General features: G+C 52.1%; 1 protein-coding gene across 2 annotated transcripts in view; it reads left to right on the top strand.

The window, feature by feature from the left end:
• The window catches only part of Myh9 (myosin heavy chain 9), an 89,322-nt gene that overhangs the window by 49,010 nt on the left and 15,236 nt on the right, over positions 1-25,076 (top strand). For both annotated transcript variants that reach the window (XM_048356079.1, XM_048356087.1), the window contains exons 4-22: positions 433-460; positions 1,436-1,529; positions 5,407-5,499; positions 6,017-6,080; positions 7,105-7,203; positions 7,597-7,740; positions 8,574-8,669; positions 9,627-9,745; positions 11,221-11,373; positions 12,652-12,825; positions 13,748-13,921; positions 15,949-16,063; positions 18,365-18,558; positions 18,865-18,986; positions 19,713-19,782; positions 21,772-21,932; positions 22,609-22,717; positions 23,626-23,757; positions 24,562-24,768. In XM_048356079.1, the coding sequence (XP_048212036.1) occupies positions 433-460; positions 1,436-1,529; positions 5,407-5,499; positions 6,017-6,080; positions 7,105-7,203; positions 7,597-7,740; positions 8,574-8,669; positions 9,627-9,745; positions 11,221-11,373; positions 12,652-12,825; positions 13,748-13,921; positions 15,949-16,063; positions 18,365-18,558; positions 18,865-18,986; positions 19,713-19,782; positions 21,772-21,932; positions 22,609-22,717; positions 23,626-23,757; positions 24,562-24,768 (2,348 nt within the window). The remainder of the gene's footprint in view (positions 1-432; positions 461-1,435; positions 1,530-5,406; positions 5,500-6,016; positions 6,081-7,104; positions 7,204-7,596; positions 7,741-8,573; positions 8,670-9,626; positions 9,746-11,220; positions 11,374-12,651; positions 12,826-13,747; positions 13,922-15,948; positions 16,064-18,364; positions 18,559-18,864; positions 18,987-19,712; positions 19,783-21,771; positions 21,933-22,608; positions 22,718-23,625; positions 23,758-24,561; positions 24,769-25,076) is intronic.

Genomic DNA, 25,076 nt, shown 5'->3' on the forward strand with positions numbered 1-25,076 from the left:
TTACAGGTGTGCACTACCGTGCCAGGCTGGCAGGAATGTTACATAGTGTTTTCAGTTACTGCCCCCAGCTAAGGGCACACAAAGGGAGGGCTCATCTTGGTTGCTCCCTGAAGGAGCCTTTAGGGAGCATTCCAGAGATCAGCTCTCCAAGGAGGGAGAAAGGGAACTCTTGTGGGGGGTGCCTTGGGGTGTAGTGTGGGCGGGCGGGCACTAGAGTTCCCAGAGGCCAGGCTCTGCCACCCTGAATGCCCCTTCCTGAGTGAGGCCCGTGGTCATCTTGGGCTTGGAGGGGCGTGTGACTCCCCCACGGGCAGCCAAGTTTGTGGCTTTGTGCTCCTTGTCTAGGACATGGCACCTCTCAGAAGCCAGGTGTGTGTGTGTGGAGGGGGGTCTCTTCTGGTCAAAGTTAACCTGATGTTTTCTTTGTTTCAGATCGGGAGGATCAGTCCATTTTGTGCACGTAAGTGTTTTTCTGATCCATTTTTATCTTTGTTTTGCAGTGCTGGAGCCCAGCCCTGTTTTAATTCTTTTTTGTTGTTGTTGTTGCCAGTCCTGGGCCTTGGACTCAGGGCCTGAGCTCCTTCCCTGGCTTTCTTTTGCTCAAGGCTAGCACTCTGCCACTTGAGCCACAGCGCCACTTCTGGCCGTTTTCTATATATGTGGTGCTTGGCGATCGAACTCAGGGCTTCACGTATACGAGGCGAGCACTCTTGCCACTAGGCCATATTCCCAGCCCCACCTGTTTTAATTCTTGAGGAAAGAATATTCTTGTCCTGCTAAGGCTCAGGTTGGTAAGCTCCTTGAGAGAGGTTCAGGCCCCTGCCACTTCCCCTGGGGTCAGGGCTTGGGATGGTGCATTTGCTGCCCAGTTGTCTCCCAGCTGAATGATGAGAGAGGCTTTATCGCCTTCCTCAGCGGAATGGTGAGCAGGCAAGGAGTTGTCACAGGAAGAACAGGAGTCTCCTTACCCAGGTCACAGCTCCTGAGCAGATGCCTTGAATGTAGCTTTACCTCCGTTCAGGTCAGCACTGGTTTCCCATCTGATTTTAATAGGGAGACAGATAAATTCTACCATGGAGGGAGTTAATGGTGTAGGCCAAGCCCCTCAGTGAGGTTTCAAAGGGACTCACATAAGTGCCTTTGACCTCGAAGTCAACAGCTGCCTCCCACTGATTCCTAAAACATTTGTCTGCAAAGGCTGCCAAGTGACCGGGCAAGGAGTAGATGTGAGCTGACTTTTGTCTGGCCTCTGGAGGGCCATGGGAAACAGACCAAGGGAGGATTCCAGAACCTCACTGTCCCTTTTTCCCCGTCAGCAGGTGTTGGCGCCCTGAAAGGCAGAGTGGTAGGCAACAGAGCATTTGGTAGAGAGGGAATGAGGCCAGGGCCAGGGCCATGGTCATAGCTCTCTGAAGACTTGCTTGATTCTTGGCAGGGGAGAGTCTGGAGCCGGTAAGACGGAGAACACCAAGAAAGTCATCCAGTACCTGGCTCACGTGGCCTCCTCACACAAGAGCAAGAAGGACCAGGTGAGTGTGCTGCACACCCACCCTGCCGCTGCTTGTGGGGCCTTCTGTGGGGTACTGGAGAACCTAAAGATCATGGCCTTGGTTTAAGTGAGACTGCTCTGGGGAAAGGAGCAGAGGCCTCCCCTGTTTTGTAGGAGGCAGAGTCTTGGGAGTGGTTAGGTGCTGGCCATCCCATTCTGCCCTTGGCCTTGCAACTTTCTAAGTACCGGTGGAAACCGGAGCCGGCCCAGGGTTCACCTAGCAGCACCCTTGGTGTTGATAGCCAATTGCTCCTCCACGCTTAGGCTGGGAGACAGAGCCCAAGACTTGGTTCTGAAGCTGATGGAGGCGTGGAGGGTCTCGGGCAGGCCTGCTTTGGAATCTCCGTTTCATTTCTTGCTATGGAAATGCCTCTGGGTGGACAGCCCAGAGGACAGCAAAGAGAGAAGGGGTAACTGGAAAGTCATCTCACTTCCCTTTTTCTCCCTCTCCCTCTTGATGGATTTTGGTGGAACTCAGCAGTGTCCTGGCTAGGTGAGCTGCACGTTTACTGCACGTTCTGCACCGAGAATGCGTGTTCTGCCATCGTGTGCCCTTGGATTCTGTATTTTTTTTTTCCTGAGCAGCTTTTCACTCCACACATTGTCACTTTCTGCAGCTAGAACTCTTCTTTCTTGTAGGCTTGGCTCACTGACTGTCTTGGGAGGAGGGGCTGGTATGACACACAGTAACCTCTTGCGCACTCTGAACCGATGACCCCTGCAGAATGGGTTCATCTCATGACCTAGCTGTTCTCACAACTGCAGTGCTGCTCAGACTCCCGCCAGTGCCAGCAGCTGTCATGTTCCAGGCAGAGTCGTGACCGTGGCACTGTGGAATGGGCACCTGCTCTCTTGGAGCCCCATGGACTCGGTGGTCCACACCAGATACAGGTGGCTCGGTCCTCATCTGCTCACAAGCAATGTCAGAAAGTCCCATTGGAGTTTCTCAAGGGTTGGGGTGGTTAGTCTTAAGCATGATCATGGGGTGCTTTCTCTTTCTCTCAAGTGTACTTAGACTGCACTGTGAAATCTAAGTGCCAGCGGTGTCCCCTGAGGCCATCAGGGGAGTTCTGCCACCCTTGGTGGCTCCATCCTTACTGGCTTGCTGTGTGCAGCATTCATCAGTAAGTTGGGGCGTGTGTCTGTGCATGCAGATATGGGGTGCGTCCTGCAGAATGTCCTCATGTGTAGTCTTCTGGAACTGACCCAGAAGCAACTTTTCATGTGCCAAGCCTCTCAAGGCTCTGAGCTTTTTTCCATGGGTATCAGGAGTTATATTTGGAAACTAATAAAGTTTTTCCCCCCTCTTTCTCCACTCCCCCAATTTTCCACTCTTTTTGGGGGGAGTGATCTGTGAGGTTAGAAGTTCTCTAGCTGTGGTTTTCTGTCTCTAAATTTGAAGTACAATCTGTTTCCCAACTATTTATCAAATGCCTGGTATGTGACTGGTTTTCGGGAGCGTGACACTGCGTTCCCCGTGAAGGAGAGGAGACAGGGCCACAATGAGCAGTAAAAGGGCTGTAGATGCTTATGTCTGAACCCTAGGTGTAGAGGGGAAGGCCATTCTCTAGCACTCAGTGAAGATGGCAGATTGTGAGGGCTTAGTGGTTTTGACAGTGAGAACAAAGCTGTCCAGATGTGGAAGGCACATGTCCCTGGCTCTGTGTCCACCTAAGGTCCAGTCACTGCTTGGGCTCTCAGTGTAAAAGGCCACTGGCCAGTGTAGTTCATTTCCATGCCTGAATTTTCTGTCTGTAGTTGGGGCATGAAGTACCCTTGAACTTGGCTGGCCTGTCTTGAATGGAGAGGCCTGTAGCGGCATCTCTGGGAGTGAGCTCCTTTTCTTGCACTTGGAGTGTCCGACTTGGTCATCCCATGACACGGAAGCCAAGTACAGTGTTCATGGCTTTGGCCAGGTCTGCAGGTCGACAGAGCTGAGCTTTGAAGAAGGGACTATTGAGACAGACATTCCAGTCTGAACAGTGTGCCTTGTGGCCTCCATCCTCTCCCGTTTTTAATACACTAACTGGTGGTCAGAAACACCACCAGTGAAACCTTTCAGAAACGGAATTGGCAATTCCGAATTTAGAAGCATCAGTTCATATTATGCAAATCTCATACAAAAAAAAATCAAAGTCTGCTATGCCTAATTAGATGCCGGTAGAGAAAATTGTGTAGGTTAACTATCCCCAGGGTTGGCAAGGAATGCTGGCTCTTCAGGCAGCGGCTTTTCCCAGTCAGCCCGTCAGGCCCACTTTCCATGGCAACCCTCATGTGGTTCTGAAAAGAGGCCTCTGCTTTGCCTCCAAGCCAGACGGGCACGGGCTCTGGTGGGACACAGACTGCACACTGTGTATGTCTGCGGGAAGGGGAGCGGCTCGGCCAGCCTGGAAGCCAGGCCTAGACTGGGTTGAATAGCTTCAGTGGGTGGGGAATAACTCCATCCAAATCTGGCTGTATGGGCTGCCTCAGCCGACTTCCTAGGGGCTGGCGGCTCCCAGGCTTGCCTGAAACTCATCGGTGGGAGTTGGTGTCCATTGTCCGCCGATGCCCAGCGCACATGTGCATCCTGCTCCACCTTGCCCCCTCAGCCATTGGCTTTGGCCTAGCTGACCTCCCCTCGGGAGCAAAGCACCAGAGGACTCCACCTGTACTTCCCCAGTCTGGGAGGAGCCCTGTCTGAAGATGGCTGAGTGGGCCTTGGTGGGCCGTCAGCCAGCTTGGGCTGGACTATAGAATGTCCCTGATACCCTGCAGATAGGTTTGTCTGCAGCAGGTGTGCTGGAGGACTGGCATTCCCGTCTCCCGGGAGCTCCTGGAGCTGCTGCCAGCTTTCCTTTCATCACTCGGAGGCAGCCGCTGTTCCCGTAAAGCCCTGGCTGACCTCCAGCCTTGCTAATAAAGGCAAACTCCGCCTGGCCCTGTGTGAGTTCTTTCCCCTTGATATTCCCAGCTGTGACAGGGAATGAGATCCTGTTTTCCTCAGCCAGCCCTGGCTGTTAACCTGGCCGGCCAGGCGGATGGTGGCTGCTTTCAGGAAGGCCTGACTGGGCAGAACTCTGACACAGAGCTTGGGCAGATATCATACTGGCTATCTGATGAGGTAGAAGACTTGTTTGACTACTGCTTTGCCTGTTTGTTTCTGGATGACCTTGGGCAAATCATCCTTTTCTCCTTCAACCTCAGCTACCGCTTTGATGATGCGGACATGCCTCATCCTGTCCACCCGCAGCATTGTGAAGGTCCAGGGACGAGAAGGCATTGGGTGCCTTTTCCCAGCCACCAAGGACCAGCATTCCACACCTAGGATTGGTTAACATTATTGATGAATAGCTTGGACCCCATAATGGACCTAGGGATTATACACACTAGACACTGCTCTGGTAGGAATAGGTCTTGAGGTGTCAGGACAGGGGCCAATAATGACCATGAAAAGTTGACTAGGCCAGAGTGTGTCTTCTGAAGATCTGACGCCCTCTTCTTGTTTTGTGAAAGTGAGGGTTAGAGATTTGGATTAGGCAGTATGGGTCTGTCCCAGGGAAGAGCTGTGCTACATCTCTTGGTTCATTCATTGCTTTTAAGTAGGTTCCTCCATGCCTGTGTTCCTGGAGCCATAGGAGCTTTTGCTTTCTCCTCTGGTCAGTCCATGGGCATTTAAACCAGTACAGTTTCCAAAGGCCCAGCAGGAAGATGGCCTTGGAATGATGAGGAGCCTGGCTGAGGCTGGAGTGGCAGCTTCCAGAAACCTCTGTGGCTAGCACATTGGGACTGCAGGCTCAGCTCTGCCACTGAGGTGGGGCAAGCTTGGCAGCCCCAACTACTACCTGGTCTTCACAAATCTCTGGGTTCCTTCACAGGGGGAGCTGGAGCGGCAGCTGCTGCAGGCCAACCCCATCCTGGAGGCCTTCGGGAATGCCAAGACAGTGAAGAATGACAACTCCTCACGATTTGTGAGTAGCAGCCAGCGGATTCTTGGGACAGATATTGAGGCAGCTTTGTGATGTTCCATGTGGCTTTCCACATGAGAAGGGATCAAGCGTGGTGCCCCCTGGTCAAGATGGTTCCTGCCAGTGTGGGCTTGCCCTCCCTCTCTTAATGAAGATGGCCATAAACAGCATCTTCAACCAGTTTCACATAAAGTGGAAGAACCAGTGAGGAAGTGAGCACAGTGCTGTACTATAGCAGTGATCAGTTCGTTCCCAGGGCCAGTGGTACTCATGAGCCTCCTTGCCTACTTTCTGGGCCAGGAGCTCGGCCCAGGATAGGCTGGACTCAGGTTCCAGGCTTTGGACAGCATGGTGACTTTGAGCCCTTCTTGTTGTGTTGGCTTGACACATGGGCACATAGTCCCTCGGCTTTCTCTTAGATGTGGGAGAAGGGGCTAGGTCTCTAGCTTAGTCCTTGTTCCCTAACTCTGTAAGCAGGAGAAGCAGGAGTCTCTCATTATTTTTATTTGCCTTTTCTCAGGGAAAATTCATTCGCATCAACTTTGATGTCAATGGCTACATCGTGGGCGCCAACATTGAGACTTGTATCCTTGTGGCTGATTGAATAAGAGGTGGGATCTGGAAGGAAAAGGTGGCCTCCCCAGAGGAGAGGCTGCTCCCTTGTTTCCACACTTTCTCTTTTTTGGGGGCTCATTGTGACACCACCTTCATAGAGTTGGGGAGATACCAGGATAAGTGCATTGTAAATCCACAGTGCTTAGGGTTTTATGGCAGGCTACGGTTCTGTGTCTATCAGGAGTGAACTACTGAAAAAAGCTGTAAGCACATTCCTAGAGTGGTAAAGTCTGGGAGGATGCTACCTATGTGGCTCATGCCGGCAGCCTTTGCTTGTAAAGTACTCCAGTCTCCCATTACTAGTCAGAGGGAACTGTTTAAATAGACTCGGGGTATAAGCCATCCTTTTTTTTTGGGTCAGTCATGGCGATTAAACCTGAGCTTTTTCGTTCAGGTCCAGCACTCTACCACTTTGAATCATAGCACCACTTCTGGTTTTCTGGTGGTTCATTGGAGGTAAGAATGTCATGGATGTTCCTGATCGGGCTGACTTTGAACCATGATTCTCATATCTCAGCCTTCTGAGTAGTTAGGATTACAGGCGTGAGCTTCCAGTGCCCAGTCTTAAGGTGTTTTCAGTACTGTGGCCTGGTTGCTTGCTGTCCTTTAGTTTTCTTTTTGGTCTGTCATGGGGCTTGTTCTAGGCTCTGTCCCTAATCTCCTTTTGCTTAAGGCTGGTGCGCTACCATTTTGAGCCACAGCTCCACTTCTGGTTTTCTGGTGGTTACTTGGACTCTGGCTTTGGAAAGCAATCCTCAGATTTCAGCCTCTTTAGTAGTTAGGATTGCAGGTATAAGCTACCAGCTGACACTTTGGATAAGTAACTCTGCTTGAAGGATGGGATGAAGGTAATTTGCTTTTGCTCTGTTTTGCCATTTTGTGCCATTTTTTTCTTCCTGGTGCTATTCGGTTCCTTTCCGTGGTGATAACAGGAAAGCCCTGGCATTGCTTTCCTTCCACCTAGTACTGTATTGCTCCTTAATGCCTGCAAAGATCTTTTGGAGAAATCTCGTGCCATCCGCCAAGCCAAGGAGGAACGGACCTTCCACATCTTCTACTACCTGCTTTCTGGGGCTGGCGAGCACTTGAAGAGTGAGTCATACACCTGCTGGGTTGTGGCACTCTACATGCCCCTCCTGGCGTGCAGAGCTGTCCACCACTGGGGCTGTTGATAGATCAGCATGATTTTGGGGAGGAGAAACAATGACTCCTGTCCTTGGGCCATCCAAGGACTTCATCAGTTTCTGAGCATACAGGAGAAAGGCTAGGATGGGTCACAGGCAGGATCTCAAATCCAGGCCCCTGATGTTCTTCTGTGCTGTGTGCCTGTCACACTCTGAGGAGGCCACAGGGATGTGACTGTAGTTCCCAGGGCACCCCTGGGCTCTGAGGCTGTTGCCATGTCTCTAAATCTTGGAGGCATAGATTGGCAAGGCCTCTGCTTTCAACACTTGCTGATCTGTCCTTGCCCTCTACCCCTTGCAGCTGATCTCCTGTTGGAGCCATACAACAAATACCGCTTCCTGTCCAATGGGCACGTCACCATCCCCGGGCAGCAGGACAAGGACATGTTCCAGGAGACTATGGAGGCCATGAGAATTATGGGCATCCCAGAAGAGGAGCAAATGGGTAAGGGCCGGTCCTCCTGTAGTGAGGGGTAGGGGAGTCTGGCCCTGTGCCCTAGGAGGCCTGAGGAGTACTCTGCTTAGATAGCCCTGTAGAAGCTAGAGGAAGGTCCTGAGGGGGTGGGCTTGGGTTGTAAGGGTTTTGTTTCCACTGGCACTACCAGTATCTGCTTAGAGGGGATAAGGATGGTACTCAACTTCTGTGGTGTGGGTCCACTGAGGCAGCCTTTGTCACTGCCGACTGAGATGTTTTTGTTCCGTCTCTGCCAAGTGTGGCTCCTGTGGCGGGCCAGCCGGGCTCTCTGTTGGTGACACCCAGAATGGTCAGCATTGTGGACCTTACTTGTGTCTTCAGTCTGCTAGGCCGTAATCTGGAGCACGACAGAGTTGGGGAGTGTGCCCCATTTTCTGGCTCTGTCTACTTTAGAGCAGAGTATGTGTCAGGGGAGAGTGGAACAAGAGCCACGGACAATATGTAAATGAATGGGCATGACTGTGTTCCAATAAAACTTTATTTAAAGCAAGCAGTGGGTCCTGGGCTAGAAGCTTGTCCTCAGTCCAGATTTAGAAACACTGGGCATAGTATCAGAGCTCCTATCTGAATAGGGCTGCCCACTCTGGGTCTGAGAGAAACCTGGGAGACAGAGGCCATAGTGGCAGTTGGGGGTGAGCCCTCCACATGCCAGCATACCAGCCAGTCACCCCAGTGCCCCAGAAGGTGGGGGTGCCCCTGCTTGTCTTGACTTGCCTGTCCTTGGGGAGTGCTACTCCCACACAAAGGGGCTCCCTCTGACTTTCAGTCTGCTTCTGACCTCCTCTTTGCTCTGTACCCCAAAGGCTTGCTGCGGGTCATCTCAGGAGTTCTTCAGCTTGGCAACATTGTCTTCAAGAAGGAGCGCAACACCGACCAGGCCTCCATGCCTGACAACACAGGTGACGTAACACCTGCGGGCCTCTCTTCTGTACCACAGGCCAGCTGCCTGGGGGTGATGGAGGTGGGGAGGGGTTTGTCCTGGGCCTTGAAAAAGGCCTGGGGCGCTGTCCCCGTCAAGGCTAGTCCTCTGCCACTTTGAGCCACAGTGCCACTTCCCATCTTCTGGTGGTTCATTGGTGATAAGTCTCATGGACTGGCCTGCTGGGTCTGGCTTTGAACTGTGATCCTCAGAGCTCAGCCTCCTGAGTAGCCAGCACCTGGCCTGTTTTGATTTGAGATTGGGCGGGGTTAGGGAGGTGTCACACCATGTTGCCTAGATTATCCTTAAACTTGTGATCCTCCAAGCTTAGCCTTCCAAGTAGTTAGGATGTTTGCCACTGTGCCTGTTTTCCTCAATTCTTTTTGTACAGATGTAAAATGTACATGAATGCGACCCTACTTTTTTCCCCCCTCATCCCATAAGCATCAGAATGAGCTAGAAAAACTACTGATCACATAGGCCAGGGCTTTCCTCATTCCTTCCTGAGGCCAAGCCACCTGTTCCGAATACTGAAACAGTAACCCGAGCCTGTCTACAAGCATGTCAGGATGTGACGCGATGAGGTGCCCTCCCATAGCTGCTGCTCTTTCCTCGGCACTGATAGGGCTCCATGTGGTTTTCCAGTCTCGATCAATCTCAGGGGTTGTGGTTTGTACAAGATGCTCCTGTGGTCCCACATCTCACACCATGCCTCTGACACAAGGGAGGACTTGCCTCCTCTCTGTCCTGTTTTTGGGTAAGGACCCATTTTACTGGTGATGTGAGGTGTCCAGTTAGGAAGTGAAGTCTGCCCCAGGTTCAGTTGTGCTGGTAAGGATAGCTGCTACTTCCCCTCTAGGCTGAGCAGAGGGCTTGTTCCCTCGGGTCTAATTAAGCCTTGTATCTCACTCCTCCTCCCTTATTCCGAAACCATCAGCTGCCCAAAAGGTGTCCCACCTTCTGGGGATCAACGTGACTGATTTCACCAGAGGCATCCTCACCCCACGCATCAAGGTGGGACGAGACTACGTGCAGAAGGCGCAAACTAAAGAGCAGGTAAAGCTGCCTGGAGCTGGGTTTGGTGCTGAGTCAGGTTTGAGGGTTATTAGTGGATTCACTGGGTAGGCTTTCCTTACTCTGCCTGCAATACCACAGAGAGCAAGGTGGTGTCTCTACGCAGAGCATGGAGAGCGGCCTGCCCAAGGTCTCATGCCTGGGATGTTCTGTCTTTAGGTGGCATGGCAGTTGAGGACCTAGGCATGTGTTGTCTCTGTATGCACTGAGGACCCGATGTTTCTGTAGAATGGCCATTGGTGCTTGGGTGGCAGCCTTTATCACTCTAGAAAGCCTAAGCCAGCTGGCAGTTTCTCCACCTGAATGTACTAGAGGCTTTCCTGGCTAGGCCAGGCCAATGTGCTTACCTCTGGAGTCCAGGCCCCTTGTAAGCCAGGCTGTTTTCTTTGTTAGGGTTTCTAGTTTTAGTCGTGGTGCCCATCCTCTCTCTCAGTACTTGGAAGAGGACACCATTAAGCCTTTTTTTAAAGGATCCCATGCTGGACAGCTGACAGCCTGTGGCCCTTGTGTGCAGAGCCATTGCATAAAGACAAAAGCATTGTTTTCTACAGGCAATGTACATAATTATTGCTGTTTATTTTCTGAATATTTTAGGAGAAACCTTAAGTTTTGTGGTTTCTTTCTTTCTTTTTTCTTTCTGATTGTGGGGCTTGAACTCTGGGCGTGGGCTCTTCAGCTCAAGTCTAGCGCTCTGCCACTTTGAGCCACAGTGTCACTTCCAGATTTCTGGTGGCTAATTGGAGGTAGGAGTCTCATGGACATTCCTGCCTGGACTGGCTTTGAACTGTGATCCTCAGATCTCAGCCTCCCAAGTAGCTAAGATTATAGGTATGAGCCACCGTCACCTTTCTCCTTAAGTTTAAGAATTAGAAATACTACATTGACAATACAGAAATATTAAGAGAAGGAAAAAATGTTTTCATAGTCCTAAACCAGTGATAATTGTGATTGGGCAGCTATTTCCTGCAAAGTTTTCTTTTTTAACATAGTTATCACTCTGGCTTTTATTATGGAACTTTTCAAATATATGCCAAATATATTTGAGAGAGAGAATAATGGGAAGATCCCTGTGTGCCTTTCATGCAAAGGGGGCTGTCAACATAATCAGAATCTGAAGGCCAATCTTGGTTCATCATTAATCTCAACTGCATAATTTTAAATCAAGTCTCAGACATTTTGGTTACTCTGTAACTGCCTTCCTGTGTCCCCGTTTTATTTTAAAAGGTCTTTGTAAAATACTTAAGTTTACTGTTCCTTTGTTACTGGATTTGTGGGTTGTTTGAACTGTTTTCATGACGCATGATACTACAGAGAACATATGCATGAGCTCTCTTCACTCTTCTGTGTTTAGTGCTGTTCCCCTTGGAAGGTCCTTACAGGGAAATTATTGAGGCTAAGGGCATGGGGGTCTTAAAACTCCATACCTGACACCCTGTTTCACTGGATATTGTCTCCAGGCTGACTTTGCCATTGAGGCCTTGGCCAAGGCCACCTATGAGCGGATGTTCCGCTGGCTGGTACTCCGTATCAATAAAGCTCTGGACAAGACCAAGAGGCAGGGTGCATCGTTCATTGGGATCCTGGACATCGCTGGCTTTGAGATCTTTGATGTAAGCTTCCTTTACCCTTTACCCGCAATGCTGCCTCCTCTTGGTTGCCCTCTGCTGGGGTTGATAGTTCTCTTCCTTGCTCCCATGGCTGCCTGCACTGGCCAGTCCTTTGCATGGAAATCTAGGTGTATTTTAACCTTCACAAGACTGTGCCCATCTCCACTCAGAAAATAGATAAACTCTGGGAGACTTCATGGGTGGTGCCACCTATTTGTTTTTTATTCTTTGCTCTAAGAAGACGTTGTCCTTGCCCATGAAAACTTTGAAATCTAGTAGGAAAAATGGATTAACTACAGTAGATTAGAAGTTCTTTTTTTTTTGGCCAGTCCTGGGCCCTGGACTCAGGGCCTGAGCACTGTCCCTGGCCTCTTCTTGCTCAAGGCTAGCACTCTGCCACTTGAGCCACAGCGCCCCCTCTGGCCGTTTTCCATATATGTGGTGCTGGGGAATCAAACCGAGAGCTTCATGTGTAGGAGGCAAGCACTCTTGCCACTAGGCCATACTCCCAGCCCTAGAAGTTCTTAATCCCTGATCCACAGTAGGTTTTTTTCAAGGGAACCAGGAACTCATATTTGGGGAAAGCATTGTCATTCTCTGACCTTTCTTTGAAATTGTGCGTGCGTGCGTGCGTGTGTGTCAGTTCTGAGGCTTGAACTCAGGGTCTGGGCAATATCCCTGAGCTCTTTTGCTTAAGGCTAGCATTTAACCAGTTGAGCCATAGCTCTACTTCCAGCTTTTTTTTTTTGGTGCTTAATTGGAGATTAGTGTCTCATGGATGTTCTTGCCTGGACTGGCTTTGAACCCCAGTCCTTAGATCTCAGCCTCCTAAGTAGCTAGGATTATAGGCGTGAGCCACTGGCACCCAGCTCATGTAGTCTTATCAACTGTGAATTTAACGAAGTTATGCAAACCACAGTTATATTAGCAATGCCTGTGACCTGTCAGTAATGAAAATCAGATATTTTTTCATGTCATGGTCTAGTGCTATTCAACATAATGTCTTTCCTCAGTACCTCAGTGTATGCATTTTGAAGTATCATTCAGAGATGGGCTTTGCCAGGCTGCTGTAGAGGCCCACTGGCCCCAGAGCCTACAGACAGCCTGCTGTGGGAGTGGTGTAGGACAGGCCCTGGAGCCCACGGAGGGAAGGCAACAGGGGGCGATGCCTGCGGCATATCCCCCCCCCCCCCCCGCAACTCTGCTGCCCTTTCCCGAGCTCCTACCCTGCTGAACCCTTAGTAGGCGAGACCTCTCTTGACGATGCTTTACCCCGTGCAGCTGAACTCCTTTGAGCAGCTGTGCATCAACTACACCAATGAGAAGCTGCAGCAGCTGTTCAACCACACCATGTTCATCCTGGAGCAAGAGGAGTACCAACGTGAGGGCATTGAGTGGAACTTCATCGACTTCGGCCTAGACCTGCAGCCCTGCATTGACCTCATCGAGAAGCCAGTAAGGGCCAAGCTGGTCTCTACTACGGACCTTCTTTCTGTGTTCCTCTGCGGTGCCCACTCTATAACCCAGCCCCTAGCTGGTTGTAGAATGTCTGGTTCCTTTGGCTGTCGATGTTACTTAGAAGGTTAAGCCTGGAGGCTGGGATGTTTCTCTCTGAGAAGATCCTGTGGCCAGGTGGGGACATGGCTGGGGCCCAAACATCCAGGCTTAATATCTAGTAGACTCACAGGGGCCACATGTTTTTATTGTTTTAAAGAAATAGCTGTGCTTTTGTTGAGGAAGGTCCTATCCCCAGACACTTCTGCTGCAGACAGAACCACAGACTCCAGGGTTATCCAACTCTGGCTCTCCCTGGCTGCATGTATGTAGACTGACCTAGGCCTGTGGGAGACCAACACATTCCCAACAGCTTTTGTCCCATTAGTTAGTCAGGAGGCTCTGGACGATGTCTGTTCGCTTTGAAAGCACCTCTAGGCGCAGGGGGCTGGAACTCTCTACCATCTTTACATGAAATGACTGACTTTTCCTAATCAAAATTTCTAGGCGTTAAGTCTAGTCTGAACGTGTCTTGGTAATGTCTGAATGCTTTCTCCTTCCAAGTTCACTGTTCAGAAAGCTGTTGGGTTTTGGGGCGTACTCTCTCACTGTCATATCATTGTAGCTGCACAGACTGGGGTGCTACTCTGAGAGCGGTGCCCTGAGTCTATTAACAGCCACCAGAACAAGCCTCAGACACTTTGGGAATTGTGCTTTTTGGGGCTTCACTAGTGCTGCAGAACTACAGTAGATCATTAGGTGAAGGTCTCTCAGCGGCAGCCTAGACCTTAGCGGTCTCGCTTGAGACTAGAACCCACACCAGGTTCTGGCCTCTTGTGGCTCCACATCCTTCTCACCTGGGCCGGTGCTATGCTTTCTCCAGGCTGGCCCCCCTGGCATCCTGGCCCTGCTGGATGAGGAGTGCTGGTTCCCCAAAGCCACCGACAAAAGCTTTGTGGAGAAGGTGGTGCAGGAGCAGGGCACCCACCCCAAGTTCCAGAAGCCTAAGCAGCTGAAAGACAAGGCCGACTTCTGCATCATCCACTATGCTGGCAAGGTGAGGCGTGTGTGCACAGGAGGGCCAGTCCGTCTGCATAGGGAGGTGGGGTTCATTTTCTCTTGGAGCACGTGGCTCTAGCAGTTTTTGCCTGTGACTCATCAGATAGAGTGGCTGGTGACTGTCGGTCAACATTCATACAGCCCACAAAGCATCTTCGTGTATTCTGCTTGTACGGAGCCTGTGGTGTTCCCCTACCTGCTGAGACCAGAGGCTGGGATGTCCCGTGCTACTGTCAGGCCCGTCTTCCAGGAGCAGAGGATCCCAGCCACAATCTGGAGCTGAAATTAGAGCACTGCTGCTTATAAACTGGATGACTTGGGGCCAAATACTTAAAACTCTGTTGCTTTGGTTTCTTCATCTGCAAAATGGGAGTGACTACTGCGTTACCGGTTGAAATGAGCTTGTGAGGTGTGGCCTGGATCAGTGCTCCGGAGCCTGGGCTTGGCAGTGTGATGTGCCACCTGGGTCTTCCGTTATTCTGAGGACCGCCCTGCTTCTTCCTCCAGTTGGCAGTCAGTACAGCCTTCCTAGTAGGAACAGTCCAGACTGCCTGCAGACTTCACCAGCATGTCCTGTGACCAGGAGGCAGGCCTGCTTCGAAGGCCCTGCTCTGGACCACTGCTGCACAGCTGGTCTGCACCAGGCCTGTCCTGACCGCTGACTCTCGTATTCATCTTCCCAGTCTGCTTGTTCGGGGGCTCAGATCTAAGGTAGCCACAGTGGTTAGGAGTAGACCAGTGCTGGTGTTTCTCAGTGAGTTGTGTTCCTTCTGTACTCAGTTGCAGCCTGAACATGCATGCAGTTAGATGGGCTGAGCCCAGCCCACGCTCTGATTTGTGGCCCACTGTTCCGCATCTCTCCTGTAGTGCTTATGTTCTTGTGGCTAAAAACTAACAAAACCCACAACACTTGAGTACAGTTTCCCACAGCTGTTCTGAACCTTATGCTCATCCCACTTACGAGAAGCAGATGTGTTCCCTCTGTGGAAGATCGCAGACCACTCTTGCTGTCCAGTTATATGTGGTGCTAGACAGGGCACTCCCGCTCTACCTGCTGCCCAGGGCCTCAATGGTGAAATCACCTGCAATGTTTCCTGGCTATTCTGAGGATAGGGGCTGGTTCTGTGGGGGGGGGGGGGGGGAGAGGGAGAGAGAGAAAGAGAGAGAGAGAGAGAGAATGAGTTTGGTGTTGGTCTTAGGCCTTGGACTTAAGACAAGTACTCTGCCACTTGAGCCATAGCTCCTCTTCTGGTTTTTCGGAGTTAAGAGTCTCATGGACTTTTGTGCCTGGGCTAGCTTTGAACCACGATCCTCAGATTTCAGCCTCTTGAGTCGCCAGGATTATAGATGTGAGCCACAGGTGCCCGGCTGTCTCTGACTTTGTTCTCTTGCAGCAGCCCTGTGTTGATTCCACCTCCTGTGTTGATCCCATGTCCCGTACTGCAATATTGACAGCAGTGCCCACGTGCCGTGGACTTCAGGGCTGCTGTATAATTGGGAAGAAGGCCATGATACTAGCTGCTCAGTTTGTATCGTTCTTGAAGTTTTCTACAATAAAAATAGGATATTGTGGGGTTAGAGGCATGGCTCAGTTGGTAGAGTGCTAGCCACTGAGCAAAAGTGTCCATACTGAGTTTGAGTCCCGCTCTCAGACCTTAAACAAAAGGTTAAGAAAATATGAGTCTGTGTTATTAAGGCTATGTTTGAAAAATGGCAGGATAGATGCATGAACTTTAAAAGAAAGTAGGAGTGTTCTCAGAAGACAAAGCAAGAAGACAGCGTGCTGTGGAGGCCGCCCTGTTGTCCCTTTGTCTGCTGGCTGTCCATGTTGTTTTTAATTTTTAAGTATCTGCTCTTTCTTTGGCAGCACCAAGAGCATCCTGTCAGCACTTCATTGTTTTGGTCACTTGCCATTTCCTTCTTGGGGATGGAAATCCCCAGGCAGAGGGTGTCGACTCCGCTTATCCTTGAGTGGGGAGGTTGTGCAACCCCGAGCAGCTCATGACCAGGCCCCAACTCTTCCAGGTGGATTACAAAGCTGACGAGTGGCTGATGAAGAACATGGACCCCCTGAATGACAACATTGCCACACTTCTCCATCAGTCCTCAGACAAGTTCGTGTCGGAGCTGTGGAAGGATGGTACGCCCTTTGCCTGCCTCCCGCCTCCCTGTGTGGCTGGTTACCTGCCCACCTCCGCAGTGGGCCCAGACAATCAGGGGTTCTAGACAGAGGCCAAGTGGGTTCTGTTCTCCTTAGCCCCACAAGAAAGGTCCCCCCTCCCCCCTTAATGAAAAGGTAGAGGCCAGCTTGAGCTTGCACCTGTGGAGCAGAGGCTCCTGTGGGCCCCGTGGGCTGCAGACAGCAAGGGCACCTTCCAGAGGCGGCCCCGTCCATGGTGGCCCCAGCCTTCCCACACAGGTCTCCAGGCCCCCACCTCCTTGCATTTCTGCCTCTATCCCTTGTTAGCTGGTGGTGTTGAAGTTGTACTTTCTTGCTGTTTCTTTCTCTGCCTGGGTCTTGCTTTAACCTCTCTGTTGCAGAGATGCAGAGCACTCAGAGAGCCTATTTCTATCACCGCTTTCCCATTCTCCACCTAGAATCAGGTGACTGGCCACCCGGACTGGGGTCTCGTGTGTGTGTGTGGTGCACCCAGAGCTGTGCTTAAGTGCTTCTGCTGCCTTCTCCTGCCCCTGGCTCCTCCCGCCTGGCTGTGCCTGTCCCCCCTGCAGTGCCCTGGGCTCCTGCAGACTTCCAGCCGTGCCTGTCACGGGCCTACAGTAGAGATTTGGCAGATGACGGGCTGTGTTGCCATATTCGGGGACATCGTGTTATATATATGATGGGGAAAAAAACAAGATGTTAAAAGCTCATCTCTTTAGAGCTCCACCTGACTGCTTGCGTGGCTGCAAGTGTCTCGCGTGAGGTGTCCCACGTATTCCTGTGTGTCTGTGCTCCTGAAAGCCTCCATGTTGTCAGCAGCCATTCAGCATGGGCCGTGTCATCTGGGCCAGGGTGCAGGACACCTTAAGAGGATTGGTGTTCGCCTTGTCTTGTAGAGCCTGAGCAGCTCTCGCCAGCCACTCAACCCCGGGAAGCCAGCACGCGTGGGGTGAGGGCTGCCTTGGAGCCTTAATTGGCTGGCTTCTGTGCTAATAAGCAGGTGTCCATTTGTTTTCCAATAAATAATAAGAGATCTGGACACAAAGGAATAGGAAATAGACTTTGCGAAGGATTTCTTAACTTTTATATTCAGCCATGGAAGGCTTTGAATTTAACATCAGCGCTTGCTTAGAACTCATCTTTCAGGGCTGGCCGCTTCATTTTGTTTGGTTTTGCTTGCCTGGGAGGAAGCGGCTCTGGGGCAGGAGTGGTACTGCTACAGTCCCTTCCTTTGGTAGGGGTGTGGAACCTCCGGCCCAGGGGCTGTGCCAAGGCCAAGGAAATATTGTACACGAGGGGACAAACATGTATCCTCATCAGCTGCCTTGTGGCCTGGCACTTGAATAATGTTACAAGTATCCAAATGGCCCTTAGCAGAGAAAAAGGTTTCCTACCCCTTTAGAGGATGTTTAAGAAGATGGAGACAGGCTGGGAATATGGCCTAGTGGTAAAGTGCTTGTCTCGTATACATGAAGCCCTGGGTTCGATTCCTCAGCACCACATATATAGAAAAAGCCAGAAGTGGCGCTATGGCTCAAGTCGCCGAGTGCTAGCCTTGAGCAAAAAGAAGCCAGGGAGAGTGCTCAGGCCCTGAGTTCAAACCCCAGGACTGGCAACAACAACAACAAAAAAGAAGTTGAAGACCTGTGATCCAGGGGGCAGGTGAAATATAAGACGTGAGGAACCTTTGGCAATATTTAGGACTAACAGTGGTTCTTTGGGGTCTACTTCTAATGCCACCATGTGTGCTGTGTTGAGTCCCCAGTTGAGAAGAGCTCTGTCTGGGGTGACTGGGCAGGGAGCCACACCCAGCCCTGCTGACAATGGCAGGGTGTCTTTGGAACTCCCACTGCCTGGCTTGTAGTTGTAGCCCAGTGCTTTTAGGTTAAAGGTTATCAATCCTTCTTCCCTTGGGACCATGGGATTACTTATGCTGAGCCAGGTTTCAACACCTCCTCAGAGGCAGCCTCCTGTAATCCTGTCTATTCCACAGCACATTGCCAAGTTATCATGTCTCCTCGGCACTAGGAGTTTCTAGAGAAGAAGGTTGAGGTTGGAGATGTAAATGTAGGTTCACTTTGTTGGGATGCTGCTCCCTAAGAGAGACAAGCCTAGGGACCTTTCCTCCCTGGGTTTCCTGCCCAGGTTAGGTCTGCCCCACACAGAGTCCCACTACTCTGTGCTGTCTCTTCCTCTTTTCTGTCCTGATGTCTGTCTCTCTGTGCACTCTGCCCCTCAGCAGAGGTTCCCAAGCATTTATGTGCTTTGTGTTCTCCACAGTGGACCGCATCATTGGCCTGGACCAGGTGGCTGGCATGTCTGAGACGGCGCTGCCTGGTGCCTTCAAGACGAGGAAGGGCATGTTCCGCACTGTGGGACAGCTGTACAAGGAGCAGCTGGCCAAGCTGATGGCCACGCTGAGGAACACCAACCCCAATTTTGTCCGCTGCATCATCCCCAACCATGAGAAGAAGGTACAGCCATCGATGGGGCTACTATTGGGCAGCAGCAGCAATTCTTCTGGCCACAGAGCAGGGCCAGAGGGCCTCAGTGATCTTACAGGCTGTCTCTGGAGGCCTAGGAGACGTGCCACATTTATAGGCTGCCTTTCTTGTTGGTTACACTGTTGGATTGTGCCCTCTCTTGGCCTGGATCCATGTACTTAGTTGTCAGAACCTGATGGCTGCAGTGACTTCTTAGAGTTTTTCCCCTTCTGAGTTGAGAGGGCCCAACTTTTCTCGCCAGCTCTTGGATGTTTCCCTGTGTACTTTCTTCTCCAGGCTGGCAAACTGGACCCGCACCTGGTACTGGACCAGCTGCGCTGCAATGGCGTCCTTGAGGGCATCCGCATCTGTCGCCAGGGTTTCCCCAACAGAGTGGTCTTCCAGGAGTTCCGCCAGAGGTGAGCAGGCTCAAGCCCCTTGCCCAGGCCAGGCTGTAGGTGAAATGAGCCCCAGCGAGGGGCTGCTGTAGGCAAGGACTTTTGGAGATGTCCCCATCCTTGAAGATCAAGGTCTAGCCAACTCTCCATTGCATCCTTTCCCTGTGCCACCCTTTTCTGTGAGATGAGCTAGATGGTCCCATCTTAATCCTGGCAGGAAAGTCAGTGCTGGCCCTTACTCTTAGTGACTGCCAGGACTTGCTGCTGTGTGCTGTAGCCAGAGGCGCTCTGAAATAAGATTAAAAGGATGAGCCAGGTGCATGGCACTGAAGGAACTTCATGAGGATGGTCGTCATAAACACTGCAGCTTGCTGTGTATGCAGATGTTAGTTAACAACACTGTCCTGTTTGCCCAATGACTGCGTTTAGTGCCGGCTGTTGCTACTGTGATCTGGTTCTTTATGTCTTGGGCCATCCTACAGCATCCCAGGGAAGCTGCCAGTGTGGCTGTCCCAGGCCCCAGATGAGGAGTCTGGGAAGTTTTACCAGTGAGTAAGCCCAGCCTGAAAGCCCACTCTCAATGACTGAAATGGTCCAGTGCAAGTTTCTGTTCATCCTTAGGTGGCGGTGTTCAGCCTAAGGAAAAGCAGGGTGGATTCGCCAAATATTTTCTTCCTTAGGATACTTGTAGGCCACGCTGTACTGAAGCAAGGGGTAGGGTGACCAGATTTCTCTTTCCTTCCTCAGATACGAGATTCTCACACCCAACTCCATTCCCAAGGGCTTCATGGATGGGAAGCAGGCGTGCGTGCTCATGGTGAGTCCCGCTGATGTCTCTCACAGACTCTGGCCTACATATTCATGGCTGGTGCCCATCCTGAGAGGCAGTCAGTCACCCTTTTGATCGGACATGCTGTGTGGTCCCTGCCAGGGTTTGGGTTCCGACTCTGCTGGATACCTCGAACAGCAGCCCTCTCAGCTCTTTGGTGGTCTCACATGGCATTTGGGACTAGATTAGATGGATAAAACCGAAGCCATAGGGGCTAGGAATATGGCCTAGTGGTAGAGTACTCACCTTGCATACATGAAGCCCTGGGTTTGATCCCTCAGCACCACATATATAGAAAACGGCCAGAAGTGGCGCTGTGGTTCAAGTGGTAGAGTGCTAGCCTTGAGCAAAAAGAAGCCAGGGACAGTGTTCGGGCCTTGAGTTCAAGTTCCACAACTAGCCTCCCCCCCCCCCCCCCCCAAAAAAAAACCAAAGCCATAGCAGACAGGACTTTTAAACAGCTTATTCTATTTGAGGAACAGTCTCCTGTTTTCTTGTTCATATCACCTCTGACCATTGTACCCAGTGAGTGGGTGGCCAGTTCCTAGCTAGGGCAGTAGGCCTGGACGCTGTGGCCAGCCTAAAGCCTCTTGAGTCTGTATCTTGACTTTTTCTCTCTTTTCTTCCCTCCATCTCTCCCTCCCTCCATCCCTCCTTCTCTCCCTCCCTCCCTCCCTCTCTCCCCTCCCTCCTTCCCTCCTTCCTCTCCTTTCTCCAGCCCCCAGTGCAGCATGTATCTGGCTTCTGGCTGAATGACTGACAGCTCCGTGGTGCTTATTGGCCAAGCCTGAATCCTATCAGGCCCTTTTTTTCTACTTCTCAGGCATCCTGTTATTTCTGGCTGGTCTATGGTAGCAGCCAATGCCTGTTGTCTCCATGTACTTAAAAGCAAGCTTTCTAAGGAATCAGAGACCTAGGCTGGTAGTGTAAAGAACTGGTAAAGGAAAGAGAGGGGAAAAAGACCTCAATGTATACAATGTGCAAGAGCCTGTATTGAGTGACTGGGGAGATCAGGGAAGGCAAGGAAGTGAGGAAAACAGCTCCTTGCTTTCAGACAGGTATCAGCCAGTGTCTGTGGGCTGCCTTCTCTGCCTTCTCAGCCACTTGTTCATGGAGTGGCCTGTGTGTTGCTCCTCTGATGTGGAAGGTTCGTCCTTTGCCCTACAATGAAGAAGAGGCATGTTCTAGGGCTGCGTGGCAAAGCGGGATAGGCCCATGTTGGCTCCTGATGATTTCTGTTTTTGTACCCGGGCTTCTCCCTGGACTTCCGTAGCCATTTGTGGGCAAGGATCCCCCCGAGCCTCCTTAAGTCCTCAGGTTCTGCCAGTGGGAGGCTGTACTCTCAATCCTTCCTCTCCAAGGCAGGCTGGCACTGGCAGGTGGTGGCACACGTGCCCTCCCACTTGGGCGCACAGGAAAACTGCTGCCTGGTTGCTGGAGTGATTCGCGTTTCTTTGGACACAGTACTGGCTAGGTGCTTGGCTGTGCCAACTTCTGTGTGCGCTGGGTTCCCACAGCCCTGCTACCATTACTTGTTTTGTGTCTCCTTCGTCCTTGTTTCAGTTGAAGAAAATGGTCTTCCCATTTTACAGCTGAGGAACGTGTCCTCATGGTGGTTAAGGCCCAGTGTTTCCTAGCTAGCGTTAGATCCCGAGGGCCCAGTGTGGCACGCACTGTATCTCAACATCCGCCGTGCCTGGCTGCCTCCCGTGGGAGGGTGGCCCCACTGCGCCTTGGTGGAGGCGCGATTCCAGGGTGCAGAGGCGGGAGATGGAAGAGAAAACCTCAACGTTTCCTTCAACTCCGAGGTCCTGTGTTTCCCTGCAAGGCTGGCTTGTCACGCTGCCCTGTGCTGGAGCCCGCCTGCTCAGTGTTCATAGGCCCTGCTCTCTTGAGGGTCCTCGAGACTGTTCTCAGCTGTTTCCTCCCGGGGTACACAGTAGCACTGAGTCAGCAGCCTGCTTTCCCCCCATGCAGATCAAAGCCTTGGAGCTCGACAGCAACCTGTACCGCATTGGCCAGAGCAAAGTGTTCTTCCGGGCTGGTGTGCTGGCCCACTTGGAGGAGGAGCGGGACCTGAAGATCACTGATGTCATCATAGGCTTCCAGGCCTGCTGCAGAGGCTACCTGGCCAGGAAGTGCGTTCTGGGCTCTTCCACACTCCCCCCTCTCTCAGGTCCCCTCTGCCCTCCTGCTGTGATCAAGGGCCATGGGCTTTTCTGTCCCGGTGAGATTAGAGGAACTGAAGGGAAGTAGTGGCTGCCTGGGTTTGCTGCCCCCAAAGTTTCTGTGCTCTGTGTTCCTGTTTCACTCTGTGGGGACAGTACTCCTGTCCTCAAGGATGGTTCCCTTGGGTCCTGAGTAGATCTTACGGAAGCCCAGCCCACACAGCAGGCATGGCAGCTGCCCACAGGTCTGTGTCCCCGGTCTCTGTTTTAGGACTTGTCCCAGTGTGATCTCAGCCCTGGGTAGGGGAGGTGGTGGTAGGACGAATGGAACCTCCTTTATCCTGATTCCCTCAGCTAGTGTCTTACAACCTACCTTTGCACAACATCCTCCTCCCACAACAGCTCAGACACAGATTCTTGGACTCTGCCTGCTGGGTAGCTGAAGTCAAAGTCCCCTAGGCATGGGTGGGTTCATGGCCAGGATCTTAGCGTGACACCTCGTGCTGAGTAGTAGACTTGGTGTGGGCCCACATGAGGCCTTCACCCCACGAGCAGCTGAGTGGAGAGCAGGCCCTTGTCACCCACCAGAACGACCAGTGATCTGTGGCCAGGGCCGTCAGGTGGTGACTGGGCCCCTCCCCTACAGGGCTTTCGCCAAGCGGCAGCAGCAGCTGACAGCCATGAAGGTCCTGCAGCGGAACTGTGCCGCCTACCTCAAGCTGCGCAACTGGCAGTGGTGGAGGCTCTTCACAAAGGTGGGTGCTGGGGCCGCAGCTGGGTGCTCCACAGGTGGGCCTTGTGGGGGGCTGCTCCCTGCCCATTGTGTGAGACACCTCCAGCTCCCCTCTGCCTGGCAGCACCAGCCCAGAAAGCCCTATCGCGTAGGGCCTGGGGGTGCATTATTAGCCAAGGCATTGATCGGATAGAAGCGGCCGTGGCGGGGCCAGGTCAGCTCCGAGCTGCACCCCCCCCCCATGTAAAGCTCCACACACGGGGTCCACGGCGCAGGAGGCACCGTCTCCCAATCCAGCTTCACTTACAGCAGACTGGCCCTGCCACCTCCCACCGCGTTTAGAGCTGTTTCGGCGGGTTTTATTTATAATAGATGGTTTACGGTAATTGTAAGAAGCAAACGAGCAGAAAGCATCCAGAAGAGAAAAACTCCCCCACAATCCCTTCACTCCTACCAACAAAGGAGATTCTGATATTTATTCTTGCCCTCTTTTTCTCACTCCCAATAAATCTCAGCTCTGTATAATAAACTATACGCATTCTTACATAGCTAAGCTTTGACTTTATAAACACTCTCGTATTTGCACTTTCTATTTATAATTCCTTGTCACTGTCAGTTTTTAGAAGTCCGTGTGCTATTCCCTAGAGTACATATCATAATCGTCTGGCTCTCAGCACCATTCCTAAATCTTGGCTATTATCGACAATGCTGTATGAACATTCTCGTGTGTACCTCGCTATGCAGTGAGTCAGAAGCCTTTGGCGAGCCAGAGGCGTTTCTGACTTCTAGAAAGATTGTCTTGTCAGGCTCCTCCCGCACTCCCTCTGGTTGCCCCTTGCTTTTGTCCCAGAGATGAGAGCAGCTTTGTATGGTTGGCAGGGGTGGGCATCTTCCAGGTGAGCTTGACTATCCCTCCTCTTCCTCTCCTAGGTCAAGCCCCTGCTACAGGTGAGCCGGCAGGAGGAGGAGATGATGGCGAAGGAGGAGGAGCTGGTGAAGGTGCGGGAGAAGCAGCTGGCTGCAGAGAACAGGCTCACAGAGATGGAGACGTTGCAGTCTCAGGTGAGTGTAGGCCAGTGGCAGCGGCTGTTCCTTGTGCTGCCATCTGCTGGCTACCAGTAGGCAGGCAGGTTGGCTGCTCGGGCCCTGGTTCACTGTCCTGTGGGAAAGCTGTGCAGGCAGTGTCTCAGCAGAGCCTTGGGGGTTTGGACAGGAGGGAAGCTACTCAGCCAAGTAGGAGTTTTCAAGTACTGACTTCAAGTCCAGATCACCATGTCATTCTTGGCTCCTTCCGAGGGGTCCTGGTCTGAAGGTCTTGGGGAATGGCAGAGACTTGTGTATATTATCAATGGCTGCCTGGGAGCTTAAGCCCTCTCTCATGGAAGCTGCTCTTTCTTGTTCACGCATTCCTTGCCAGCCATAAACCTGAGCGCTCACCATCCAGGCTCAGCTTGAGGTGCTTACTCATCTGCTTCCCGTCACTGTAACAACATACCCGAGATGAACAACTTAACACGAGGGAGGATTTTATCTTGGCTCATGGTTTCAGAGGGTTATTCCATGGGCTCTTGGCCCCATTGTTCCTGGGCCTGTGGCAAGGCAGAAGGTGCATAAAGCCTGGTGGACCAGAGCCACTCACCTTCTGGTGGCTGGGATACAGAGGAGAGGGGAGAAAGGAAGCGACCAGAGTCCCACTGTGTCCTTTCTGGGCATCCCTGCAGTGACCTTCTTCTGCCATCTAGGCCCTACCTATCTCCTGAAGTTTCTTCTATCTCCCCGTAATACCATCCCTGCAACCAAGCCTTTAGCACCTGACCTTTGGGGGCATTGCCGAAAGAACTTAAGTTCTCCATGCATCCCTTGCAGCTCATGGCGGAGAAGCTGCAGCTGCAGGAGCAGCTCCAGGCAGAAACCGAGCTGTGCGCTGAGGCTGAGGAGCTCCGAGCCCGCCTGACCGCCAAGAAGCAGGAGCTGGAGGAGATCTGCCACGACCTGGAGGCCAGAGTGGAGGAGGAGGAGGAGCGCTGCCAGCACCTGCAGACGGAGAAGAAGAAGATGCAGCAGAACATCCAGGTGCCCCCTGTGGGGAGGGCTTGGAGTCCTTGGGGGAAGCAGCCACACGGACGAGCTCAGGCACGCGGAACCCATCCTCACTCTGTCCACGAGGCAGGCCTGCAGAGGTTTTCTCACCACTCACGCCCCTCAGGTCTCACAAGTGCTGCCCAGTGGAACATTGAAACCCGTGGACTTCATCTCCTGGGTCCTAGCTCCTCTAGCCCCAAGGCATGGGGCGGCGCCTTGGCTCTGCCCCCTGCCTGTCCCACTGATGTGGACCTGGCTTGGGAAGCCCCGTCATTCTGTGTCAGTTCACATGCGGGCCC

This window comes from Perognathus longimembris, chromosome 1 (assembly GCF_023159225.1).
Source record: "Perognathus longimembris pacificus isolate PPM17 chromosome 1, ASM2315922v1, whole genome shotgun sequence".
Classification (NCBI taxonomy): Eukaryota; Metazoa; Chordata; class Mammalia; order Rodentia; family Heteromyidae; genus Perognathus; species Perognathus longimembris.